Below are 23828 nucleotides of genomic sequence, written 5' to 3'. Positions count from 1 at the left end.
GGCTTTCTATTTTGTTCAATTAACCTATATTTCTGTCTTTGTGCCAGTACCATACTGTCTTGATGTACCATACTTTCTTGATGACTGTGGCTTTATAGTAGAGCCTGAAGTCAGGCAGGTTGATTCCTCCAGTTCCATTCTTCTTTCTCAACATTGCTTTGGCTATTCAAGGTTGTATGTATTTCCATACAAATTGTGAAATTATTTGTCCTAGCTCTGTGAAAAATACCGTTGGTAGCTTGATAGGCATTGCACTGAATCTATAGATTACTTTGGGTAGTATACTCTTTCACTATATCGATTCTTCCGATACATGAACATGGTATATTTCTCCATCTATTACTGTCCTCTTTGATTTCTTTCACCAGTGTTTTATAGTTTTCTATATGTAGGTCTTTAGTTTCTTTAGGTAGGTGTATTCCTAACTATTTTATTCTTTTCGTTGCAATGGTGAATGGGATTGTTTCCTTCAGTTCAGTTCAGTTCAGTTCAGTCGCTCAGTCGTGTCCGACTTTTTGCGACCCCATGAATCGCAGCACGCCAGGTCTCCCTGTCCATCACCATCTCCCAGAGTTCACTCAGACTCATGTCCATCGAGTCGGTGATGCCATCCAGCCATCCCATCCTCGGTTGTCCCCTTCTCCTACTGCCCCCAATTCCTCCCAGCATCAGAGTCTTTTCCAATGAGTCAGCTCTTCGCATGAGGTGGCCAAAGTACTGGAGTTTCAGCTTCAGCATCATTCCCTCCAAAGAAATCCCAGGGTTGATCTCCTTCAGAATGGACTGGTTGGATCTCCTTGCAGTCCAAGGGACTCTCAAGAGTCTTCTCCAACACCACAGTTCAAAAGCATCAATTCTTCAGCGCTCGGCCTTCTTCACAGTCCAACTCTCACATCCATACATGACCACAGGAAAGACCATAGCCTTGACTAGACAGACCTTAGTTGGCAAAGTAATGTCTCTGCTTTTGAATGTGCTATCTAGGTTGGTCATAACTTTTCTTCCAAGGAGTAACCGTCTTTTAATTTCATGGCTGCACTCACCATCTGCAGTGATTTTGGAGCCCAGAAAAATAAAGTCTGACACTGTTTCCACTGTTTCCCCATCTATTTCCCATGAAGTGATGGGACCAGATGCCATGATCTTCGTTTTCTGAATGCTGAGCTTTAAGCCAACTTTTTCAGTCTCCTCTTTCACTTTCATCAAGAGGCTTTTTAGCTTCTCTTCACTTTCTGCCATAAGGGTGGTGTCATCTGCATATCTGAGGTTGTTGATATTTCTCCTGGCAATCTTGATTCCAGCTTGTGTTTCTTCCAGTCCAGCGTTTCTCATGATGTATTCTGCATAGAAGTTAAATAGGCAGGGTGACAATATACACCCTTGTCGTACTCCTTTTCCTATATGGAACCAGTGTGTTGTTCCATGTCCAGTTCTGACTGTTGCTTCCTGACCTGCATACAGATTTATCAAGAGGCAGGTTAGGTGGTCTGCTATTCCCATCTCTTTCAGAATTTTCCACAGTTTATTGTGATCCACAGAGTCAAAGGCTTTGGCATGGTCAATAATGCAGAAATAGATGTTTTTTCTGGAACTCTCTTGCTTTTTCCATGATCCAGCGGATGTTGGCAATTTGATCTCTGGTTCCTCTGCCTTTTCTAAAACCAGCTTGAACATCAGGAGATTCATGGTTCATGTATTGCTGAAGCCTGGCTTGGAGAATTTTGAGCATTACTTTCCTAGCATGTGAGATGAGTGCAATTGTGTGGTAGTTTTAGCATTCTTTGGCGTTACCTTTCTTTGGGATTGGAATGAAAACTGACCTTAATTTCTCTATTTTCTCTCTATGTTTCCTTAATTTCTCTATTTTCTCATTATTAGTGTATAGGAATGCAAGAGATTTCTGTGTGTTGATTTTATATCCTGCAAATTTACTATATTCATTGATTAGCTCTAGTAATTTTCTGGTAGAGTCTTTAGGGTTTCTATGTAGAGGATCATGTCATCTGCAAACAGTGAGAGTTTTACTTCTTCTTTCCAATTTGGATTCCTTTTATTTCTTTTCCTGCGCTGGTTGCTGTGGCCAAATCTTCCAAAACTATGTTGAATAGTAGTGGTAAAAGTGGGCACCCTTGTCTTGTTCCTGGCTTTACGGGAAATGCTTTCAATTTTTCACCATTGAGGATAATGTTTGCTGTGGGTTTGTCATATATACCTTTTATTATGTTGAGATATATTCCTTCTATTTCTGCTTTCTGTAGAGTTTTTTTTTTATCATAAATGGATATTGAATTTTGTCAGAAGCTTTCTCTACATCTATTGAGATAATCATATGACTTTTATTTTTCAATTTGTTAATGTGGTGTATTACATTGATTGATTTGCAAATATTGGAGAATCCTTGCATCCCTGGGATAAAGCCCACTTGGTCATGGTGTATGATCTTTTTAATGTGTTCTTGGAGTCTGTTTGCTAGATTTTTGTTAAGGATTTTTACATCTATGTTCATCAGTGATATTGGCCTGCAGTTTTCTTTTCTGTGGCATCTTTGTCAGGTTTTGGTATTAGGGTGATGGTGGCCTCATAGAATGAGTTTGGAAGTTTACTTTCCTCTGCAATTTTCTGGAAGAGTTTGAGTAGGATAGGTGTTAGCTCCTCTCTAAATTTTTGGTAGAATTCAGCTATGAAGCCATCTGGACCTGGGCTTTTGTTTGCTTTAAGATTTCTGATTACAGTTTCAATTTCCGTGCTTGTGATGGGTCTGTTAAGATTTTCTATTTCTTCCTGATTCAGTTTTGGAAAGTTGTACTTTCCTAAGAATTTGTCCATTTCTTCTATGTTTTCCATTTTATTGGCATATAATTGCTGATAGTAGTCTCTTATGATCCTTTATTTCTGTGTTGTCTGTTGTGATCTCTCCATTTTCCTTTCTAATTTTGTTGATTTGGTTCTTCTACCTTTGTTTCTTGATGAGTTTGGCTAATGGTTTGTCAATTTTATTTATCCTTTCAAAGAACCAGCTTTTGGCTTTGTTGATTTTTGCTATGGTCTCTTTTGTTTCTTTTGCATTTATTTCTGCCCTAATTTTAAAGATTTGTTTCCTTCTACTAACCCTGGGGTTCTTCATTTCTTCCTTTTCTAGTTGCTTTGGGTGCAGAGTTAGGTTATTTATTTGACTTTTTTCTTGTTTCATGAGGTATGCCTGTATTGCTATGAAATTTCCCCTTAGCAGACCCACCTCCCAGAATATTGGAAATAAAAGCCAAAATAAACAAATGGGACCTAATTAAAATTAAAATCTTCTGCACAACAAAGGAAACTATAAGCAAGGTGAAAGACAACCTTCAGAATAGGAGAAAATAATAGCAAATGAAACAACTGACAAAGAACTAATCTCAAAAATATATAAGCAACTCCTACAGCTCAATCTCAGAAAAATAAACGACCCAATCAAAAAATGGGCCAAAGAACTAAATCGACATTTCTCCAAGGAAGACATACGAATGGCTAACAAGCACATGAAAAGATGCTCAACATCACTCATTATCAGAGAAATGCAAATCAAAACCACAATGAGGTACCATTTCATGCCAGTCAGAATGGCTGCTATCAAAAAGTCTACAAGCAATAAATACTGGAGAGGGTGTAGAGAAAAGGGAACCCTCTTACTCTGTTGGTGGGAATGCAAACTAGTACAGCCACTATGGAGAACATAGTGTGGAGATTCCTTAAAAAACTGGATATAGAACTGCCTTATGACCCAGCAATCCCACCACTGGGCATACACACCGAGGAAACCAAAACTGAAAGAGACGCATGTACCCCAGTGTTCATCACAGCACTGTTTATAATAGCCAGGACAAGGAAGCAACCTAGATGTCCATCAGCAGACGAATGGATAAGAAAGCTGTGGTACATATACACAATGGAGTATTACTCAACCATTAAAAAGAATACATTTGAATCAGTTCTAATGAGGTGGATGAAACTGGAGTCTATTATAGAGTGATAGAGTAAGAGTATAGAGTAAGCCAGAAAGAAAAACACCAAAACAGTATACTAACACATATATATGGAATTTAGAAAGATGGTAATGATAACCCTGTATGCAAGACAGCAAAAAAGACACAGATGTATAGAACAGTGTTTTGGACTCTGTGGGAGAGGGAGAGGGTGGGATATTTGGGGGAATGTCATGGAACCATGTACAATATCATATAAGAAATGAATTGCCAGTCCAGGTTTAATACAGGATCCTTGGGGCTGGTGCACTGGGATGACCCAGAGGGATGGTACAGGGAGGGAAGTGGGAGGGGGTTTCAAGATGGGGAACACGTGTACGCCCATGGTGGATTCATGTTGATGTGTGGCAGAACCGATACAATATTGTAAAGTAATTAGCCTCCAATTAAAATAAATAAATTTAAATTCAAAAAAATTTAAAATCCCTCTGAAAAATTCAGGGATTGTATTGAATCTAGAGGTAAATTTGGGAAAGTTGACATCCCCCAACTATGAACTTTTCTAATCCAAGTATGTAGTTATCTTTCCACTTATTGAGGTTTTCTTTAATTTTGTCAGCAACCCCTACATTCTTGATTTCCAGGGAAGCAGATTCTGAAGTCAAGATTAGTATGATGGAGGTTTATCAGGGACATCCTTGGTGTGTCCACTTGTGGAAAAGAACAGAAGAAAGCAGAACTGGGGAAAGGGAAGTTGGAGCTCTGAAGCTGGAATAGAGCTTCTGAGTTTTCCCCAATTAGGCCAAGGCATCAAGGCCTTCATATCCCCACATCGCAGATATGAGCTGCCCTGGGAAGGGAACATAACCTTGATTGAGTTCATTCCCTTCAACAGAGGCAAGGGCTCACACTTGATAGTTGGATGCTGATAGTTCTCCCAGCTACTAGGAGAATAAGCCCTTCAGTCCTGAAGAGGAATCTGTATATCACATCATAGAGTCCAGTACAATTTAACTTTCTTCAGCCTAGATGTATTTCTTCATGGAAATGAAGCAAGTTGAGGTTAAAGGTATGTCTCTTCTCTTGGAATAAGCTTGTAATTGGAAGGTGTGTGGCAATAATTCTAGCCCCCAACCCTGCAGCTGAGCTCAGAGTTACAACTGACATTCATTGTCTCTCTCTCCTATTTAAAAAAATTTTTTCTTCAACTTTTTATTTTATATTGGAGTATAGCTGATTAACAATGTTATGATAGTTTCAGGTGAACAGCAAAGGGACTTGGCTACTCTTCTCACTCTCCACACGTCTGCTGATCTTAGTCACCTTCACCTACCAGGGGTTTGAGCCCATCATACCACTCTCAAGCTGAGACTTCAGAATTTGCCTTTATACCATCAAAATAAAGGATGGATTATAAGGATGTCCTCAAGCGGCATAACTGGATGCCAAATGTCTTTCTTCCTGTCCCCCTATGGTGTAAAAACAGCCCCCTCTTCTGTTGGACAGAGTAAATAGCTCATCCCGATTCATCTAAAGAGATGTTGTGTCCCTTGGTGGAAGCTTTTTTTCTTTACAGACAAGATTTTCTTAAACCCAGAGTTACTCTGACAGAAGGCATGCATCTCCTAAGTTGGTTACTGGAAATGATGGTAAGAAGGGTCACTCCTGCTTCTCCCTTTGGTTTCCAGACCCATGTATTCTATCTGTTGAAGACACAGAACCGTATAAAGGTTATTGGTTTAAAGGATACACTATAACTTGGAAGATGACATCATGTTGTAGTATTAACTCCTGAGATGGATCTCCAACTGTGCTTTCAATGGACCTTTAGCCTTCCATTGCTCTGTCTGACTTGAAGTTGTGTGTTGATTCTGTTTTTATGTAACTAGTGGATCCCATGGTCAATGCTCCACTCCCTTATCTAAATGCTAGAGAGCATCAGACATGATGTTATATAAGGTCCTATTCCAGTTTGTGGATATTGGTTCTGGATGAACCTTATGGACAGGACAAGAATTCCATACCCAAATATGCATCTATTCCTGTCAATGCTCTTTCCATTGTGGAATGGGTATATATTAGCTAATTTGGCAGCAAACAGCTTACAGTTTTCTTTGAGGCATGACAGTGGAGTTCTGGCCCTTGCTATGCTGTTATTACCAGTTGCTGGATTTACAGATCTTTAGAAGAAGATGTAACTTTAGGTGAGGTATTAGGATCACACTTCATATAATATTTACATGTAGAGATTTTCCACATTTTAATCTTTATATTTATTATTACTATGCTTTTGGATGCTATTATTAATGGCATTGCTTTTGTAAATTTTATTTTGCACTTATTGCCAATATATAAAAATATGATTGATGTGCATACATTGAGAATATACTATATATAATTTATCACTGAGCTTGAAGCCGGGAGGACCCCATGCCCGAGGGGTGGTGGGCAAGAGGAGTTACCCTACGTCCGAGGTCAGGAGTGGCAGCCGAGAGTGCCAGGCTGTGACTACACAGGAATACCTGAGAGGAGCTACCCCGCGTCCAAGGTCAGGGGCAGCAGTGGGGAGGAGCAAGCCCATGCCCAAGGTCAGGAGTGGTGGCTGGGAGGAGCAACCCCAAGTCCAAGGAGTGGTGGCTGCATGGGCGCAGGAGGGCCTAGAGGAGCTATTCCATGTTCAAGGTCAGGAGGGGCAGCAGTGAGGAGATACCCCTCATCCAAGGTAAGGAGCAGCGGCTGCTCTTTGCTGGAGCAGCTGTAAAGAGATATCCCACGTCTAAGGTAAGAGAAAACCAAGTAAGACGGTAGGTGTTGCAAGAGGGCATCAGAGGGCAGACACACTGAAACCATACTCACAGAAAGCTAGTCAATCTGGTCACAACAGGACCATGGCCTTGTCTAACTCAATGAGACTAAACCATGCCCATGGGGCTACCCAGGACAGGCGGGTCACAGTGGAGAGGTCTGACAGAATGTGGTCCACTGGAGAAGGGAATGGCAAACCACTTCAGTACTCTTGCCTTGAGAACCCCATGAACAGTATGAAAAGGCAAATTGACAGGATACTGAAAGAGGTACACCCCAGGTCAGTAGGTGCCCAATATGCTACTGGAGATCAGTGGAGAAATAACTCCAGAAAGAATGAAGTGATGGAGACAAAGCAAAAACAATACCCAGTTGTGGATGTGACGTGATAGAAGCAAGGTCCGATGCTGTAAAGAGCAATATTGCATAGGAACCTGGAATGTCAGGTCCATGGATCAAGACAAATTGGAAGTGGTCAAACAGGAGATGACAAGAGTGAACGTCAACATTCTAGGAATCAGAGAACTAAAATGGACTGGAATAGCTGAATTTAACTCAGATGACCATTATATCTACTACTGCGGGCAGGAATCCCTCAGAAAATGTGGAGTAGCCATCATGGTCAACAAAAGAGTCTGAAATGCAGTATTTGGATGCAATCTCGAAAACAACAGAATGATCTCTGTTCATTTCTAAGGCAAATGATTCAATATCATGGTAATCCAAGTCTATGCCCCAACCAATAATGCTGAAGAAGCTGAAGTTGAATGGTTCTATGAAGACCTACAAGAACTTTTAGAACTAACACCCCCAAAAAAATGTCCTTTTCATTATAGGGGACTGGAATGCAAAAGTAGGAAGTCAAGAAACACCTGGAGTAACAGGCAAACTTGGCCTTGGAATGCAGAATGAAGCAGGGCAAAGACTAATAGAGTTTTGCCAAGATAATGCACTGGTCATAGCAAACACCCTCTTCCAACAACGCAAGAGAAGACTCTACACAAGGACATCACCAGATGGTCAACACTGAAATCAGATTGATTATATTCTTTGCAGCCAAAGATGGAGAAGCTCTATACAGTCAACAAAAACAAGACCAGGAGCTGACTGTGGCTCAGATAATGAACTCCTTATTGCCAAATTTAGACTTAAATTGAAGAAAGTAGGGGAAACCACTAGACCATTTGGATATAACCAAATCAAATCCCTTATGATTATACAGTGGAAGTGAGAAATAGATTTAAGGGACTAGATCTGATAGATAGACTGACTGATGAACTATGGACTGCGGTTCGTGACATTGCACAGGAGACAGGGATCAAGACCATCCCCATGGAAAAGAAATGCAAAAAAGAAAAATGGCTGTCTGAGGAGGCCTTACAAATAGCTTTGGAAAGAAGAGAAGAGAAACGTAAAAGAGAAAAGGAAAGATATAAGCATCTGAATGCAGAGTTTCAAAGAATAGCAAGAAGAGATAAGAAAGCCTTCCTCAGCGATCAATGCAAAGAAATCGAGGAAAACAACAGAATCGGTAAGAGTAGATCTCGTCAAGAAAATTAGAGATACCAAGGGAACATGTCATGCAAAGATGGGCTCAATAAAGGATAGAAATGGTATCGACCTAACAGAAGCAGAAGATATTAAAAAGAGGTGGTGGGAATATGTTGAAAAACTGTACAAAAAAGATCTTCACAACCCAGATAATCACAATGGTGTGATCACTCACCTAGAGCCAGACATCCTGGAATGTGAAGTCAAGTGGGCCTTAGGAAGCATCACTATGAACAAAGCTAGTGGAGGTGATGGAATTCCAGTTGAGCTCTTTCAAATCCTGGAAGATGATGCTGTCAAAGTGCTGCACTCACTATGCCAGCAAATTTGGACAGCTCAGTAGTGGCCACAGGACTGGAAAAGGTCAATTTTCATTCCAATCCCAAAGAAAGGCAATGCCAAAGAATGCTCAAACTACCGCACAATTGCAGTCATCTCACACACTAGTAAAGTAATGCTCAAAATTCTTCAAGCCAGGCTTCAGCAATACGTGAACCGTGAACTTCCAGATGTTCAAGCTGGTTTTAGAAAAGGCAGAGGAACCAGAGATCAAATTGCCAATATCTGCTGGATCATCCAAAAAGCAAAAGAATTCCAGAAAAAAAAAAAAAAAACATCTATTTCTACTTTATTGACTATGTCAAAGCCTTTGACTGTGTGGATCACAATACACTGTGGAAGTTCTTCAAGGGATGGGAATACCAGACCACCTGACCTGCCTCTTTAGAAACCTATATGAAGGTCAGGAAGCAACAGTTAGAACTGGTCATGGAACAACAGACTGGTTCCAAATAGGAAAAGGTGTACGTCAAGGCTATATATTGTCACCCTGCTTATTTAACTTATATGCAGAGCACATCATGAGAAACACTGGGCTGGAAGAAGCACAAGCTGGAATCACGATTGCCAGGAGAAATACCAATAACCTCAGATATGCAGATGACATCACCCTTATGGCAGAAAGTAAAGAGGAGCTAAAAAGCCTCTTGATGAAAGTGAAAGAGGAGACTGAAAAAGTTGGCTTAAAGCTCAGCATTCAGAAAACGAAGATCATGGCATCCGGTTCTATCACTTCATGGCAAATAGATGGGGAAACAGTGGAAAGAGAGTCAGACTTTATTTTGGGGGGCTCCAAAATCACTGCAGATGGTGACTGCAGCCATGATATTAAAAGACACCTGCTCCTTGGAAGAAAAGTTATGACCAACCTAGATAGTATATTCAAAAACAGAGACATTACTTTGCCAACAAAGGTCTGTCTAGTCAAGGCTATGGTTTTTCCAGTGGTCATGTATGGATGTGAGGGTTGGACTGTGAAGAAAGCTGAGTGCCGAAGAATTAATGCTTTTGAACTGTGGTGTTGGAGAAGATTCTTGAGAGTCCCTTGGACTGCAAGGAGATCCAACCAGTCCATTCTGAAGGACATCAGCCCTGGGATTTCTTTGGAAGGAATGATGCTAAAGCTGAAACTCCAGTCCTTTGGCCACCTCATGTGAAGAGTTGACTCATTGGAAAAGACTTTGATGATGGGAGGGATTGGGGGTAGGAGGAGAAGGGGACGACAGAGGATGAGATGGCTGGATGGCATCACTGACTCGATGGACATGAGTCTGTGTGAACTCCAGGAGTTGGTGATGGACAGGGAGACCTGGCGTGCTGCGATTCATGGGGTCACAAAGAGTCGGACACGACTGAGCGACTGAACTGAACTGAACTGACAAATTATATTGATTTTATATAAAGAATTATCTACAAATAAAATCTTATTTCTGTCTCTTTTTTAATATTTTTAATCTCTTTCTTACTTTATTTCACTTTCAGGACCTCCAATAGACAGTTGAGGTTGTTGAATAGAATAACTGATAATTTCTATATTCTTCCAGGTTTCAAAGAAACCTTTCACTCTTTTACTAGAAATATATTATATAGGGGTTTCTGTTACTGCTTTTGTTAGGTTTTTTTTTTTCTGTTCTCTTTTTAATGTTAACATTCTTTATCAGATTAGAGATATCTTCTGCTTCTAGTTTTCCAAGAGATTTGGTGTTGAACTTTATCTAACATTTTTTCTATATCTATTGAAATGGGACTGTATTCTCTTTTTTATTTTTTTTTCCCCGAAAGTAAGTAAATCAACTTGTATTCTCCTAATTGGTAATGATGGTATTATCTTCTTTGTATATTCCAAGATTTCATTTTATTTGATTTTCTGTAAAGTTTATATTTACCTTATTTCTGGAGAAGCAAGAAAAAATAGCATCTGTTTTCTGTGTATGCTCAGTCATATCTGACTTGTGACCCCATGGACTGCAGCCCACCACGTTCCTCTGTCCACTGGAATTATCCAGGCAAGAATACTGGAGTGGGTTGCCATTTCCTCCATCAGTTTTCTCTATTTTCACCCAAAATACTATATTTATGTTCAGCAGTATCTGGATTGAGTGAATGAAACATAAATTATAACTCTGACGTTAGGCTCCATTCACTCAGCAAATGAAGGAAAAGAAGAAAGTTTGAAAATGTAAATTGTTAGGAGGGAGGCAGAAATGTAGTCTTACTGTGTCTTTATTCTATTGGTGTTGTCAACAAGATGTATGGTCCCCAAAGTGTCCTTTAAGTGCAGGATAATACTTGGGACAAAATAATTGCACTAACTACTTTCTTCTATCCAAGACTTCACTCATTAGTATACTCTCAATTTTCACTGATTGAGCAAGCTTCTCACATACAATATTTTTAGTATCAGTACACTTAGCATAAAAAAAGGATGCATACTGTATGTATCCACAATACATCTTATCACTTATGACACTTGTATTTCTTGTGAACCTGAAAGAGAAAATGAAGAATTACACTTGGCAAGTCAGACATTTGAAACACAGTCCCAGAAAAAAAAAAAAATCACTTTTCCAACATACCACTGCTCCTACGGTCTGTGTTGTCTAAAATAAATTTTAATTATTATTTAGAATGGCAAGTGTACAAGTTACTTATTTTTATGGACAAATGTGCATTGTCACACACTCCTGATTTATCTCAGGCTTTTCTAGTTTCTCACAGCTGGAGTATTTGTTGTCCTCTTCTTCCAGACCTAGCACCTCCCTTCCACAGTACCTAGTATGAGTAAAGTAATGCAATTCCATTAGATTCTCTGGGAAAACTGGGCAAGTAATAAATTTTGAGGCTGTCCTCCTCAAATATTTTTCATAATCACCAAAATCAGAAATTAACCTCATCTGTGATACCTTAAGCTCAGCATCATCTCCAAGTAACATTTCCCTCAGGCATTTTCCAGAAATTTTACGATGAAGCCCTGAATGATTGCCAGCTCCTAACATAAGATGACTGATGAGGGACTATAGATTAAAGATAAACTTTTAAACTGAATATATTATCTTTGGGGAAAAAAATGTAGCATCACCACTTGGATCAGTAACTAATGATTATTAATAAATAAGTTCCTCAAATAACTTTAATTTTCTATTTGAAATAGCATAAAAAGATTATTCACTACAGATGGTGATTGCAGCCATGAAATTAAGACGCTTATTCCTTGGAAGGAAAGTTATGACCAACCTACACAGCATATTCAAAAGCAGAGACATTACTTTGCCAACAAAGGTCCGTCTAGTCAAGGCTATGGTTTTTCCTGTGGTCATGTGTGGATGTGAAAGTTGGACTGTGAAGAAAGCTGAGTGCCAAAGAATTGATGCTTTTGAATTGTGGTGTTGGAGAAGACTCTTGAGAGTCCCTTGGACTTCAAGGAGATCCAACCAGTCCATTAAAAAGGAGATCAGTCCTGGGTGTTCTTTGGAAGGACTGATGTTAAAGCTGAAACTCCAGTACTTTGGCCACCTCATGTGAAAAGTTGACTCATTGGAAAAGATTCTGATGCTGGGAGGGATTGGGGGCAGGAGGAAAAGGGGATGACAGAGGATGAGATGGCTGGATGGCATCACCAACTCGATGGACAAGAGTTTGGGTGAACTCCGGGAGTTGGTGATGACAAGGAGGCCTGGCATGCTGCAATTCATGGGGTTGCAAAGAGTCAGACACGACTGAGTGACTGAACTGAACACAGATTATATTAATCATAGCTCATTTCCAGGAACAAATCCCAAAATAACATCAAAGATTTAAAAAGAGGAATTACATATATTATACGTACATGATACATATAAAAATGTATTATATACATATACTAAGATATGTTTCTATTTCTATATTATTTCTTGTGATTTGAAATAGCTACTGCGTTTTCCATCCCATTATAGTTTACTTTCCCATTAGCAATAATTGCAAATAAACACAGGGAAGCTCTATTTTTTGAAACAAGATTCCATCTATACTGTCCCTTTATGCTCACACTACCTTTACTTCTAGAATTTCACTCCAAATGAGATCTTTAGAATATACTTCTTTCTCTTCTTTGTACAGATCCTATCCCCTGTTCGGAGGAGGGCATGGCAACCCACTCCAGTATTCTTGCCTGAAGAAATCCTATGGATGGAGGAGCCTGGCGGGCTACAGTCCATAGGATCACAAAGAGTTGGACAGGACTGAGCAACTAAGCACATCTCCTGTTCTGTGCTATCATTGCAGACTGACAAAGATAGAGCTGCACTATCTTTATGACCCATATTCCTACACATACTATTTCTATCTGATGGAAAAAAACAAGCAGGACACAACAGAACAATAACCAAAACACAACCAAAGATTCTATTTGCTGCCTTGCTGAACGTCGTGTATATGGAAGAATCTCGGGGTTAGATTCAGAGTGGCAGCACCCCAGCACATAGGTATTGAGCTCACTCCAGCTTCATGTGTCCTCAACAAACAAATCTGTACAAATTTGTGAGATTGTAAGGGCATCCAGTGGGCTTCCCCGATGGCTCAGTGATAAAGAATCCATCTGCAATGCAGGCGACCTGGGTTCAATCCCTGAGTCGGGAAGATCCCCTGGAGTAGTGCATGGCAACCCACTCCAGTATCCTTGCCTGGGAAATCCCACGGACAGGGGAGCTTGGCAGGCTACAGTCCATGGGGTCACAAAGAGTCAGACACAACTTAGAGACTAAACAACATCTGGCAGATTGAGGCTGTTTCTTTCTTTAGTTGAATCCTGCCTGCTTCCTAAATTTAAGGAATTATAAAACACAAATGAATTTTGGCATGATTTTTATATATGCTTTGCCCCCACCCATTATAAGCAGACAAATACAACACATGAGTCCATTTATACTGGCATATTTATAACCAATTTCTTACTCTGTTGTGCAACAAAATATTTTTTATATCATGCCCATGTTCATTTTATTCTCTTTACCAAAAATGCTCTTCTAGTCAATCTCTAAATTTTTTATTCAAAAACGTCCACTTCAAATTTGAGTTATAACATAAATTTCAAAGACAAAATCTATTTTTTTGTTATTCTATGTATTCTTACTGGAGCATTTACACATTTCATTATTTTCATCTGTTGAATTAATTTGTCTGTGCATCCAATCAATGGTTAAGTAACAAAAGGAAGAATCAATCTTTCACTTGTTTTAGAATCCTAGCATTGCACAATTTTAAGTACATATTCAAGCCCAGTGACCTGTGTTGACTTCTATAGTTTTCTTAGATAAAAGCATTATTCACAGAAATCCTCCCTTATTTGGCTTGTAGTTGTCAAAATAATGGGAAGACATTTGCAATAATTTTCTCATTATTAAACACATCATAAAAGTCTGATGGAAAAGCGTTCTTTGAGGATACAATTTCAGTAGAAGCTACAGTGCTCCTGAGAAAATTCACCTTTACTGAAACCAGCTATTAAAATTCAACAAGAATAAAAACTTACCAGTCGAAGGGGATACTTGTATCCAAGTTTCCATATTTTGTGTTATCTTTCCTGGGAGATAATCCCAACCAATAGTGATTTAACTGAAGAGATTTTATAAATTCCTATAGGAAACAGAGGTGGCTTGTTAAAATCATTGTCTTCCTTTTCTGTAAATTACCTCACAGTGTAATTTCTTACAAATTACTATGTCAAGGTGACATTTTTGACACTTTTCTACTATTTTCTATGCCATTAAAATAAATTGAGACAGAATGCCCCTTACTGCAAGATGTCTCTCAACATTTATATCTGTTACTATCTGGGGACAAAGAGATGGTTCATCGTCAAAAACCCAAGTTAAGAGAAACATGAGTATGAGAAAAATGTAATAAGGTCAGAGGAGAATGGTTATAGATTAGAATTCAAACCCAGTTCAGAGATTTGTAGCCAAAGTAATAGTTGTTTGTTTGTTTGTTTGTTTTTAATTTTCTTATATGCCAGTCATTTGTTAAGCAAATAACTATGAATGGATCATTTGAGAATAATAAGACTAGGCAGAAACTAGATTGATTTCCCCCTTTTTATAAAGAAGAAAAAGAATTCTGACAGTAAGGAAGTTGAGACTTTTGAAAAAATATACTTTTGTTTTAAAATAAATATGGGATTATTATCTGAAAAACCACAAATGCCAATGAATAAGTAAACTCTAGAGAGTTGTTGTTGTTATTGTTTAGTTGCTAAGTCATGCCCAACACTTTTGCGACTCCACAGACTATAGTATAGCCCACCAGGTTCCTCTGTCCATGGAATTCTCCAGGCAAGAATGAATACTGGAATGGATTGTCATTTCCTACTCTAGGGGATCTTTGCTACCCAGGGGTCAAACCCACATCTGCATTGGCAGGTGGAGTCCTTAATGCTGAGCCACCAGGGAAGCCCAAAATATGTGTGTGTGTGTGTGTGTGTGTGTGTGTGTTAGTTGCTCAGTTGTGTCCAGCTCTTTGAGACCCCATGAACCATAGCCCACCAGGCTCCTCTTTCCATGGGATTCTTTATATTCTCCAAAATATAGAGAAATAATTTAAATATTAGGAAAAAATAAGATAAATAACTAGATCTTTCAGAGAATTCACTTTTCCTGGGACCCAGGAACTCAGTGCAATATATCTGCTTGGCACTTGCCTTTGCCATCTCTCTTTTATTTACTTATTTGGCCCTGATGTGCCACACAACTTGTGGAATATTAGTTCCCCAACCAAGGATCGAACCTGGGCCCATAGCAGTGAAAGAACCAAATCTTTTAAACTACTGGACCTCCAGGGGATTCCTGTTTGCCACCTAATCTTAATTCTTGTGTTCAGTTGTTCAGTCACATCCACCTCTTTGTGATCCCATGGACTGCAGCACGCTAGTCTTTCCTGTCCTTTGCTCTCTCCCAGAGTTTGCTCAAACTCATGTCCATCGAGTCAGTGATGCCATCCAACCATCTCATCCTGTCTTTGCCTTCTTCTCCTGCCTTCAATCTTTTCTAGCATCAGGGTCTTTTCCAATGAATCAGCTCTTTGCATCAAGTGGCCAAAGTATTGGAGCTTCAATCTCAGCATCAGTCCTTCCAATGAATATTCAGGGTTGGTTTCTTTGAGGACTAACTTGTTGGATCACCTTGCAGTCCAAGCGACTCTCAAGAGTCTTCAACACCACAATTTGAAAGCATCATTATTCTAGTATATGTAGCCTTTTCCTCTTAGTTAAAAAAATGCAAATGCAAAAGGGTGGAAACAGTGAACCTACTTCTGTGTAATTTTACAGAATTGGTAAGACTCAGGAATAATTACAAATCTTCTGTTTTTAGATAAATGCTAAAACTGATGTCCTGAGAATTGATTCTAAAGTTCTAGTTTGAAATATTTACAGACCTAAAGATTCTGGGGGCTCCATGTCTACCATCTGCCCATCAGCCTCTGAGAATCCGCTGATGCTAAAGTGCTAAGCTAAAGTTTCACATGGCCTGTCTTGGCTCGATATGAGTATACTAAGTTCCATTCACCTCATACCCCAACTAAAATAAGCCAGATTCATGTCTGGACTAATACAAATCATCCCCAACATGTCTCCCCCCTCTATTCTATGTTGGGGAAAGTGACTTCTTCCCTTACAGGCAGAGATCCATGCGATCTTACCAACACCCTTTTGCTTTTAATCGTCAACAGGCTGGCATTGTAGTCAGAACAAATCTCATCACTCTTTTGCCATGTTTTCCGATGTTGGTAGCCAGATAGTAGAAGGTAGCAGTTGTCATCATGCCACATCCACTCCTCTGGACAAGGTTTACATTTGTTCCCTGGAAGAAAAGCATACTTTGGTTTGGTTGTATAGATGTCTTCATAGTTCTTACTATTCCCATTGTTCTCTCAGTTTACAAAAATAAAGCATATTTACTTGTCTTTCTTCTTCTAACACCAAAAGTGAAGAAAGTAAATCTTGTATTCCAGGCTCCCATGTACAACCACAACGTGTCCAAAACATAATTTGAACACATTTGAAATTAAACACCTGGATTTCAGTCTATTTTCCAGTCTCAGGAGCCCTGATTAGCAATTAATTCATCTCCTTCTTTCCCTTTGTCATTTTGTGTATTTCTACATGGCAATAAAGGCCAATCACAAGACATACTGCCTTTTCCAACTAGAGCATTTCCAGCTCTTGACTTGTTGAACATTCGGGAGACTTCTTAAGATGACAATATGTTTTAGTTATAATAACTATAGAAACTGTTAGAGATATTAAAAGACTAGTGCCTCCCAATTCCAAAGGTAAGACTAAACTTGAATTTTTTTTTTTTCTATTATCTCATCAAACATTGAGTGACATTTAGGAACAAGGTCATCTGTAAAAAGGTGACATATCTTCTATCGCTCTTCTTTTTAAAAAACAAAGAGGTGATCTAATTTCCCTGGTGGTCCAATGTTTAAGAATCCAACTTCAAATGCCAGAGACATGGGTTCAATTCCTGGTCCTGGAAGATTCCATATGCCATGGAACAGCTAAGCCTGTGCACCACAACTACTGAAGCCCAGGCTCCACAATAAGAGAAGCCACTGCAATGAGAAGCCTATGTACTGCAACTAGAGTGTAGCCCCTGTTTGTCACAACTAGAGAAAGACTGCACACAGCAGCAAAGACTCAGTGTAGCCAAAAATCATACAGTGCTCAGATGGGCCTTATGCGTGCTCAGCTGTGTCTGACTTTTTGCAACCCCATGGATTGTAGCCTGCCAGGCTCTTCTGTCCATGGGATTGTCCCCACAAGAATGCTGGAGTGGGTCGCCATTTTCTCTTCAGGGGATCTTCTCTACCCAGGGATCGAATTCACACTTCCTGCATTGCAGGTGGATTCTTTGCCACTGAACCCCACAGAAAAATAAATTAAAGAGGTTATCTATCCTTTCTTCCTATATTCTATTGACTTCAGTGCCCAAAATAGTAGTAGTAAATGTCAGGTTACAGAAACTGCAGACCATATTATATTTTAGTAAGTATCATATCCTGATAATTTGGGAATGATAGTTATTTTTCTGTTTTTCTTCTAACTGCACAGAAACATCAATGGGTCTTCAATCAACCACATTTAATTGTTTTTTCCAAATAATAATTTCCTGGGAAAGGCTACTAGCTTTTGATGAAGTGATCAAGTGACTCCAAGGTTTAGTTCATTGTCTAATAAATAACTCAGAAAGAAATAAGGATTACCTTTGTTTTTTATATATAACTCACGACATAATTTGGTGGCTATTTCTTCAAGTTTGATAGAAAGGTTCCTGATTTTCTGGGAACTATTTGTGTTTTGCATGAGTTGTAGAGACATATTTCTTTGAAGTTCTTCTTTGAAATTTTGTAGCTTATTCAATTTTTCCATGCCTGTCTTCAAAGTTATGTGAATGTCAGATTTAAAAAAAAAAAAGAGAGAAATGATAAAAAAAATTGCAGTCCCTCAGTACAACCATCATCTCCTTTCTGCTGAATTAAGAGTATTAAATGTCTAGGGAAGCAGTTATTTCACAGAAGTAAGGGAAAGAGACTGAGTACATATGCCCCTATTTAGAGGACAAGAATAGAGGCACAGACATAGAGAACAGATTTATGGGCACACCTGGGGAAGGAAAGGGTGAGATGAATTGAGAGCGTAGCATTGAAACATATACATTACCATATGTAAAATAAACAGGTATTTACATTTAAATGCTATATATAACATGGGGAACTCAGCCAATGCTGTGTGCTAACCTAGAGGGGAGGGATGAGGTGTTGGAAGGGAGGTTCAAGAGGGAGGGGATATATGCATACGTATAGCTGATTCACCCTGTTGTACAGCAGAAACCAACATAACATTGTAAAACAAGTATCCTCCAATTAGAAATAAAATTTTACACTTAAAAAACTTTAATTGTAAAATTTTAAAATAGACTAAGTACCATGTTTTAACTGCCTAGTTTTAAGTCTCTTTGTGGACATATCACCTATTCCAAGACTTCGATTCAAAGAGCAAAACTCACTTCTAAGTGTTTTCCCTGGCAGTAAAAACATGGGGAATACATACATATGCCTCCTAAGACTCCCAGGCCAATCAGCAGCAGAAGGCACAGGACAGTCAGAGCCAAGGCTCTTTGACGCCATACATGGGAAGGAACAGGTGGCTCTGTGGGAAGCAAAATTAGTAAAGACACTTAGAGTGGTGTACATTTTAATTTGATTCATGTGTTCATTTATGTTGTCTTTATTTCTTTCCTCATAGGTCTGTGGTAAAGGAATGTGTTTTGCTAGAAACTCAGGGCATTTAAAAATAACTTTTTAAAGACTAAGTCAGTCAAGAAGTCAAAAACGTTTTGTTAATTGTTTTGCATGCAAACTGGTTTTCAAAGCAGAAGCTTGGGATTGATAGGCTGATTCAAGAAACAGAAGCAAAAATGGGGCTGAAAAACAAGTGAAAATGTGCTGACCCAAAGGGCCAAGAAAGGGCTTCCCAGGTGGCTCAATGGTAAAACTCTGCCTGTCAAGCAGGAGATGCGTGAGGAGTTACGGATTCAGTCCCTGGGTTGAGACGATCCCCTGGAGAAGGAAATGGCAACCCTCTCCAGTATACTTGCCTGGGAAATACCATGGACAGAGAAGCCTGGTGGCTACAGTCCATAGGGTCAAAAAAGAGTCAGACATGACTGAGTGACTAAACAACAACAACAAAGGGAAAGGAAATCCAAAAAAAAGAAGGACCATGTGTATATGTATTCCTGATTCATTTTGCTGTAACACCTGAAGCTAACACCACAGTGGAAGCAATTTCACTCCAATAAAAATAAATAATAAATCTATGAAAAAGAGAAAGAAAAAGAAGTGAGAAGACCAATTAATCTGAAAAAAGATGTATCTTGTCTGTACAAAATTGGGGAAACTGAGCAACAAGCAGCTAACAGCAAAGTCAATTTAAGTGCTCCTTCCTTGAGTTGACAAATGTAGGGTATCAGAGAAAGTAATTTCCTTGTCTATGCTTTCCCCAGAAAATACTGACAGTTTGGCTGTGGAGCATACATGAGAAAGTGTCCCTGAAATGTCTCTGGGTGTTCTCCCATCAGCCAGTTCTTAGGTTAGACCAAATAGTTTCCTCAGAATTTTTTCATGCTTTGAGCAGCAAACTTTGATTAATGTTTCTTTTTTATTGAACTATGAACATTTGTTGAAAAGATCATTTCCCTACTTAAAAAAAAACTCAAGAAATTGTAAACTTTATATTATGTTAATTGCTATTAAATTACTATGTGATTTAAATAATCATTACTTGTATAAATGGATACTAGATATTTCTTGAAAATATAATTCAGAGATAACATAACCTTACTATAATTACTATACTGTGCCTATGTCCTTCATATCACAGTTGGTGATACCATGATACTATGAAATATAGAGAGAATTGAAAATGAAATATGAAACAATGTTTTTAGACCTTGGACAATAGTTAACAGTGAAAGAATTACATAGTCAAGATCATTTCTAAGGTCAGAAGCATGACTTCAAGTGCTATTATTTTTACAGACTTTTTCTAATTTATTTATATATTCAGTTAATCAAAAGTAATTGAATATCTCTGTACACTGGACACTAGTCTGGATACTAACAATACAGAAGTGAACAAGACATACCAGTCCCTGCTTTCATAGGAGACAAATTTTAATTATGAGTGAGCTGAGAGATATCTCTAACTGTTAAATGGTATGCTCAGGTTTGAAACTGAGCTATATTATAAAGAGCATTTAGTTCAGAACTTATGGCCCCTGGGAATGAGAAATCAGAGCAAAGAAACTGCAGATAGCAAGAACACCTAATTCAAAGACTCTAATTTGGAGAAAAGTTTTACCTGTTTGAAAAAAACAGAAAAGATCCAGAGTGACTAAAGAATTGTGGCCAAGGTGAGAAATGATGTTCAGTTCAGTTCAGTCACTCAGTCGTGTTCGACTCTTTGCGACCCCATGAATCGCAGCATGCCAGGCCTCCCTATCCATCACCAACTCCCAGAGTTCACTCAAACTCATGTCCATCAAGTCAGTGATGCCATCCAACCATCTCATCCTCTGTCATCCCCTTCTCCTCTTGCCCCCAATCCCTCCCAGTATCAGAGTCTTTTCCAATGAGTCAACTCTTCACATGAGGTGGCCAAAGTACTGGAGTTTCAGCATTAGCATCATTCCTTCCAAAGAATACCCAGGGCTGATCTCCTTCAGAATGGACTGGTTGGATCTCCTTGCAGTCCAAGGGACTCTCAAGAGTCTTCTCCAACACCACAGTTCAAAAGCATCAGTTCTTCAGCGCTCAGCCTTCTTCACAGTCCAACTCTCACATTCATACATGACTACTGGAAAAACCATAGCCTTGACTAGACAGACCTTTGTTGACAAAGTAATGTCTCTGCTTTTGAATATGCTGTGTAGGTTGATCATAACTTTCCTTCCAAGCAGTAAGCATCTTTTAATTTCATGGCTGTAATCACCACCTGCAGTGATTTTGGAGCCCCCCAAAAATAAAGCCTGATACTGTTTCCATGAGAAATGATGTTTGAAGTGGTCAAAGGAGAAGTCAGGAGACAGATTAGAGCAGAGATGTGACTGTCACAGTGGGTCAGGGAGGAGGTCATCCATGACTGAAACAAGGATGATCCCCATGGAACACTGTTAGAAACCTGGTAGAGTTAGATGAGAAGAGAGAGAGGGATGACTAGGAGTCTGTGACCAAAGACAATGGGTTCAACGAGTTGAGCTGTGGAAGGAGATGAAGAAATGGAGGGAAAATGGAGAGACTTAAGTGGTCAAGTGAGGATTATTATTATTATTTTTAATAGGAATAGGATATGGCAACCCACTCCAGTATTCTTGTCTGGACAATCCCATGGACAGAGGAGCCTGGTGGGTTACAGCCCATAGAGTTGCACAGAGGCTACAGAGTTGGACACTACTGAACACACATATACATATATTGGCAAATGAGAGTAAACTGGGTTTGAGAGTTTGTGCATTTTTCATGTGGCAATGTTCAGCTGCTCAGATGGGGCACAAAGTGGGTAGATATTTAAGAATTGGAATTCTTTTTCAAGGAAAAAGCACAGGGAGGGAGCATATGAGACTAAGGGGTAGAAGTTAAATAACACAGAGTTTACATAATACTATATAAACTTTAAGCTGAATAATAAGAAAATTAGACAAAATTGAGAAAGCCAACAAGACATGGATTCGAGATTTTTTTCGAGTCAATTTCTGAAGTGGAAATTTAGAATAAGGACAATTAGTAGGACAGAAAATGAGATAGAATGTGATGAGATATGTTAAGAGCAATTATGGTATATTAAGTTCATGATATGTTCTGTTCCTCTCAAACCATATAAAAGGAGAAATACCAACAAGGAAGTTGACAGAAAGTATTGTAAATCCTTAACTTCCAGTCCTTAAAAAAAAGTTTGTATTAGAGGAAAAGGCCACAGAATTAAGCTGTTATCCCTTCTCAGGATTTACAACGCTGATGATAAATGGACCCAAGATTCAACAATGAAAATGCTGTTCACAATAAAGTTAGAACTTCAAAGAATGCTACATTTTGGGGAGGGGGAGAACACTTAAAGACTACATGAGAATTTTTCTATTAGTTCCCTCTCCTAATTTCACTGCTTCTACCAACTTTTCGTGTTATCCATATCCGACTGAACTGAACTGAACTGTTTAATTTATGCACACTGATTTTAAGTTTGCATATTCTGGGACAGATTTCATCCAAAAGATTAAATGCCAGGAAGTAGAAGCTACATACAACTGGAGAAATACAGGATTATGAATAAGATGGAAATTACAGTATAGAAAGTAAACACAATAGTCCATTTATCTCAGAAATAAATTAAGATTAAAAAATATCAAATTTCCTGGCACAGGATGAATTTGAATGTGTCTCTTCTATGTTTCTTTATCTCTTTTCTTCCTTTAATACTTGATGTATCCTTTCATTTAATTTAACCTCTTCTGTATTTTAGCAAATTGGGAAAAGATCTCCAAAAAAAGTAGAAAAATTTTTAGAGTTTAATATAGACTCAGTTTGGTAAAAAAAAAAAAAAAAAAAAATTCAGATGCAATCCTCTAAAGTTCCTCTCTCTCTCTCTCTCTTTGTCTCTAGTATCTTGTGCACCAGACACACACACATACACACTAGCATTTATTTAGAAAAAAGAAGGTACAAAGCCTTGACTTTCTTGGACAGCACATGTTCATTTTTCCATGGCTTCCTTTCATGGGGGAAAAATGTTTCACAATCTAGTCATATGAAAATATTATCCTATCATAATTATGTTGATTGTGATATGAAAAAAAAACCAGAAAATTTGTAAAAGATTAAGTGTCCAGTACATTGATCATTGTCTTAAAAAAACTTTACAGTCATTTTGTATGGACATTTTGGTATTTTGGGTAAAATTAAGATGCATAATTAAAAATTCAAATAGAGAGATCATTGCCAATTCACTAACATCCAAGGGGAATCTACTCAACACTTCTGCCACTTTGTACACCCTGACCACATTACAACACATCTGTAGCTCAAAATCTTACCTTCTTTCTCAAATTTGTCAAACTTCTGGATATTTTCTGTCTGACTGGAGTCCTGGAATTTTAGATCTGCGTAAGTAACTTCTTCAGACATTGATGTTATGCAAAGAAAGCCCAACAAACTGGAAAAAAAGGAGAGGACAAAGTAATAGAGTTGGCTGATAAACAGCTGTAATTTCAATGTCTGTTCATAAGCCAAAGTTTAAACATATCTTTAAACTTCTGTTTTTTAAATCCACAGTACCAGTCACTCACAGCTCCGGAAATGAGCTACTGTACATGACCGCAGAGAAGAACAGAGAGCATCTTTCTTCCTCTTATCTCTTCCCTTTCTCATTTCTCTGAATCTACGGACCACAGAAAGTGGTTTTTAAAATTGTTTGGGTATTATTAGCATTGGGCAAAGGGGCACAGATCAGCATGGTGTAAATATAACATGGAGTTTCTTGGAGAAAAACTCTCAAGGAAAAAAATAATAGAAAGGACATGACCCTCAAACTCTCACTAGTGTACAGCAGTGATTTGGCATAGATATTCTGTATGTGACTTGGCAAGG

The 23828-nt window shown here is 38.7% G+C and overlaps 1 protein-coding gene across 5 annotated transcripts in view; it reads right to left on the bottom strand.

Moving 5' to 3' along the window:
* Positions 1-23541, bottom strand: part of LOC138437816 (C-type lectin domain family 12 member A-like) — a 29483-nt gene extending 5942 nt beyond the window's left edge. For 2 of the 5 annotated variants that reach the window (XM_069585743.1, XM_069585741.1), the window contains exons 1-6: positions 23276-23541; positions 18739-18837; positions 17892-18059; positions 16323-16483; positions 14161-14264; positions 11088-11141 (exon numbers count right to left, since the gene is read on the bottom strand). In XM_069585743.1, coding sequence (XP_069441844.1) covers positions 11088-11141; positions 14161-14264; positions 16323-16483; positions 17892-18059; positions 18739-18837; positions 23276-23366 — 677 coding nt within the window. In that variant the 5' untranslated portion in view covers positions 23367-23541. Of the gene's footprint in view, positions 1-6208; positions 6736-11087; positions 11142-14160; positions 14265-16322; positions 16484-17891; positions 18060-18738; positions 18838-23275 lie in introns of those variants that run through there. The other 3 variants (XM_069585745.1, XM_069585742.1, XM_069585744.1) reach the window with 2 other exon arrangements.
* Between the last annotated feature and the right edge of the window lie 287 nt (positions 23542-23828).

The sequence above is a fragment of the Ovis canadensis genome, chromosome 3, assembly GCF_042477335.2.
Source record: "Ovis canadensis isolate MfBH-ARS-UI-01 breed Bighorn chromosome 3, ARS-UI_OviCan_v2, whole genome shotgun sequence".
Classification (NCBI taxonomy): Eukaryota; Metazoa; Chordata; class Mammalia; order Artiodactyla; family Bovidae; genus Ovis; species Ovis canadensis.
This window is presented reverse-complemented; position numbering and strand designations above follow the sequence as displayed.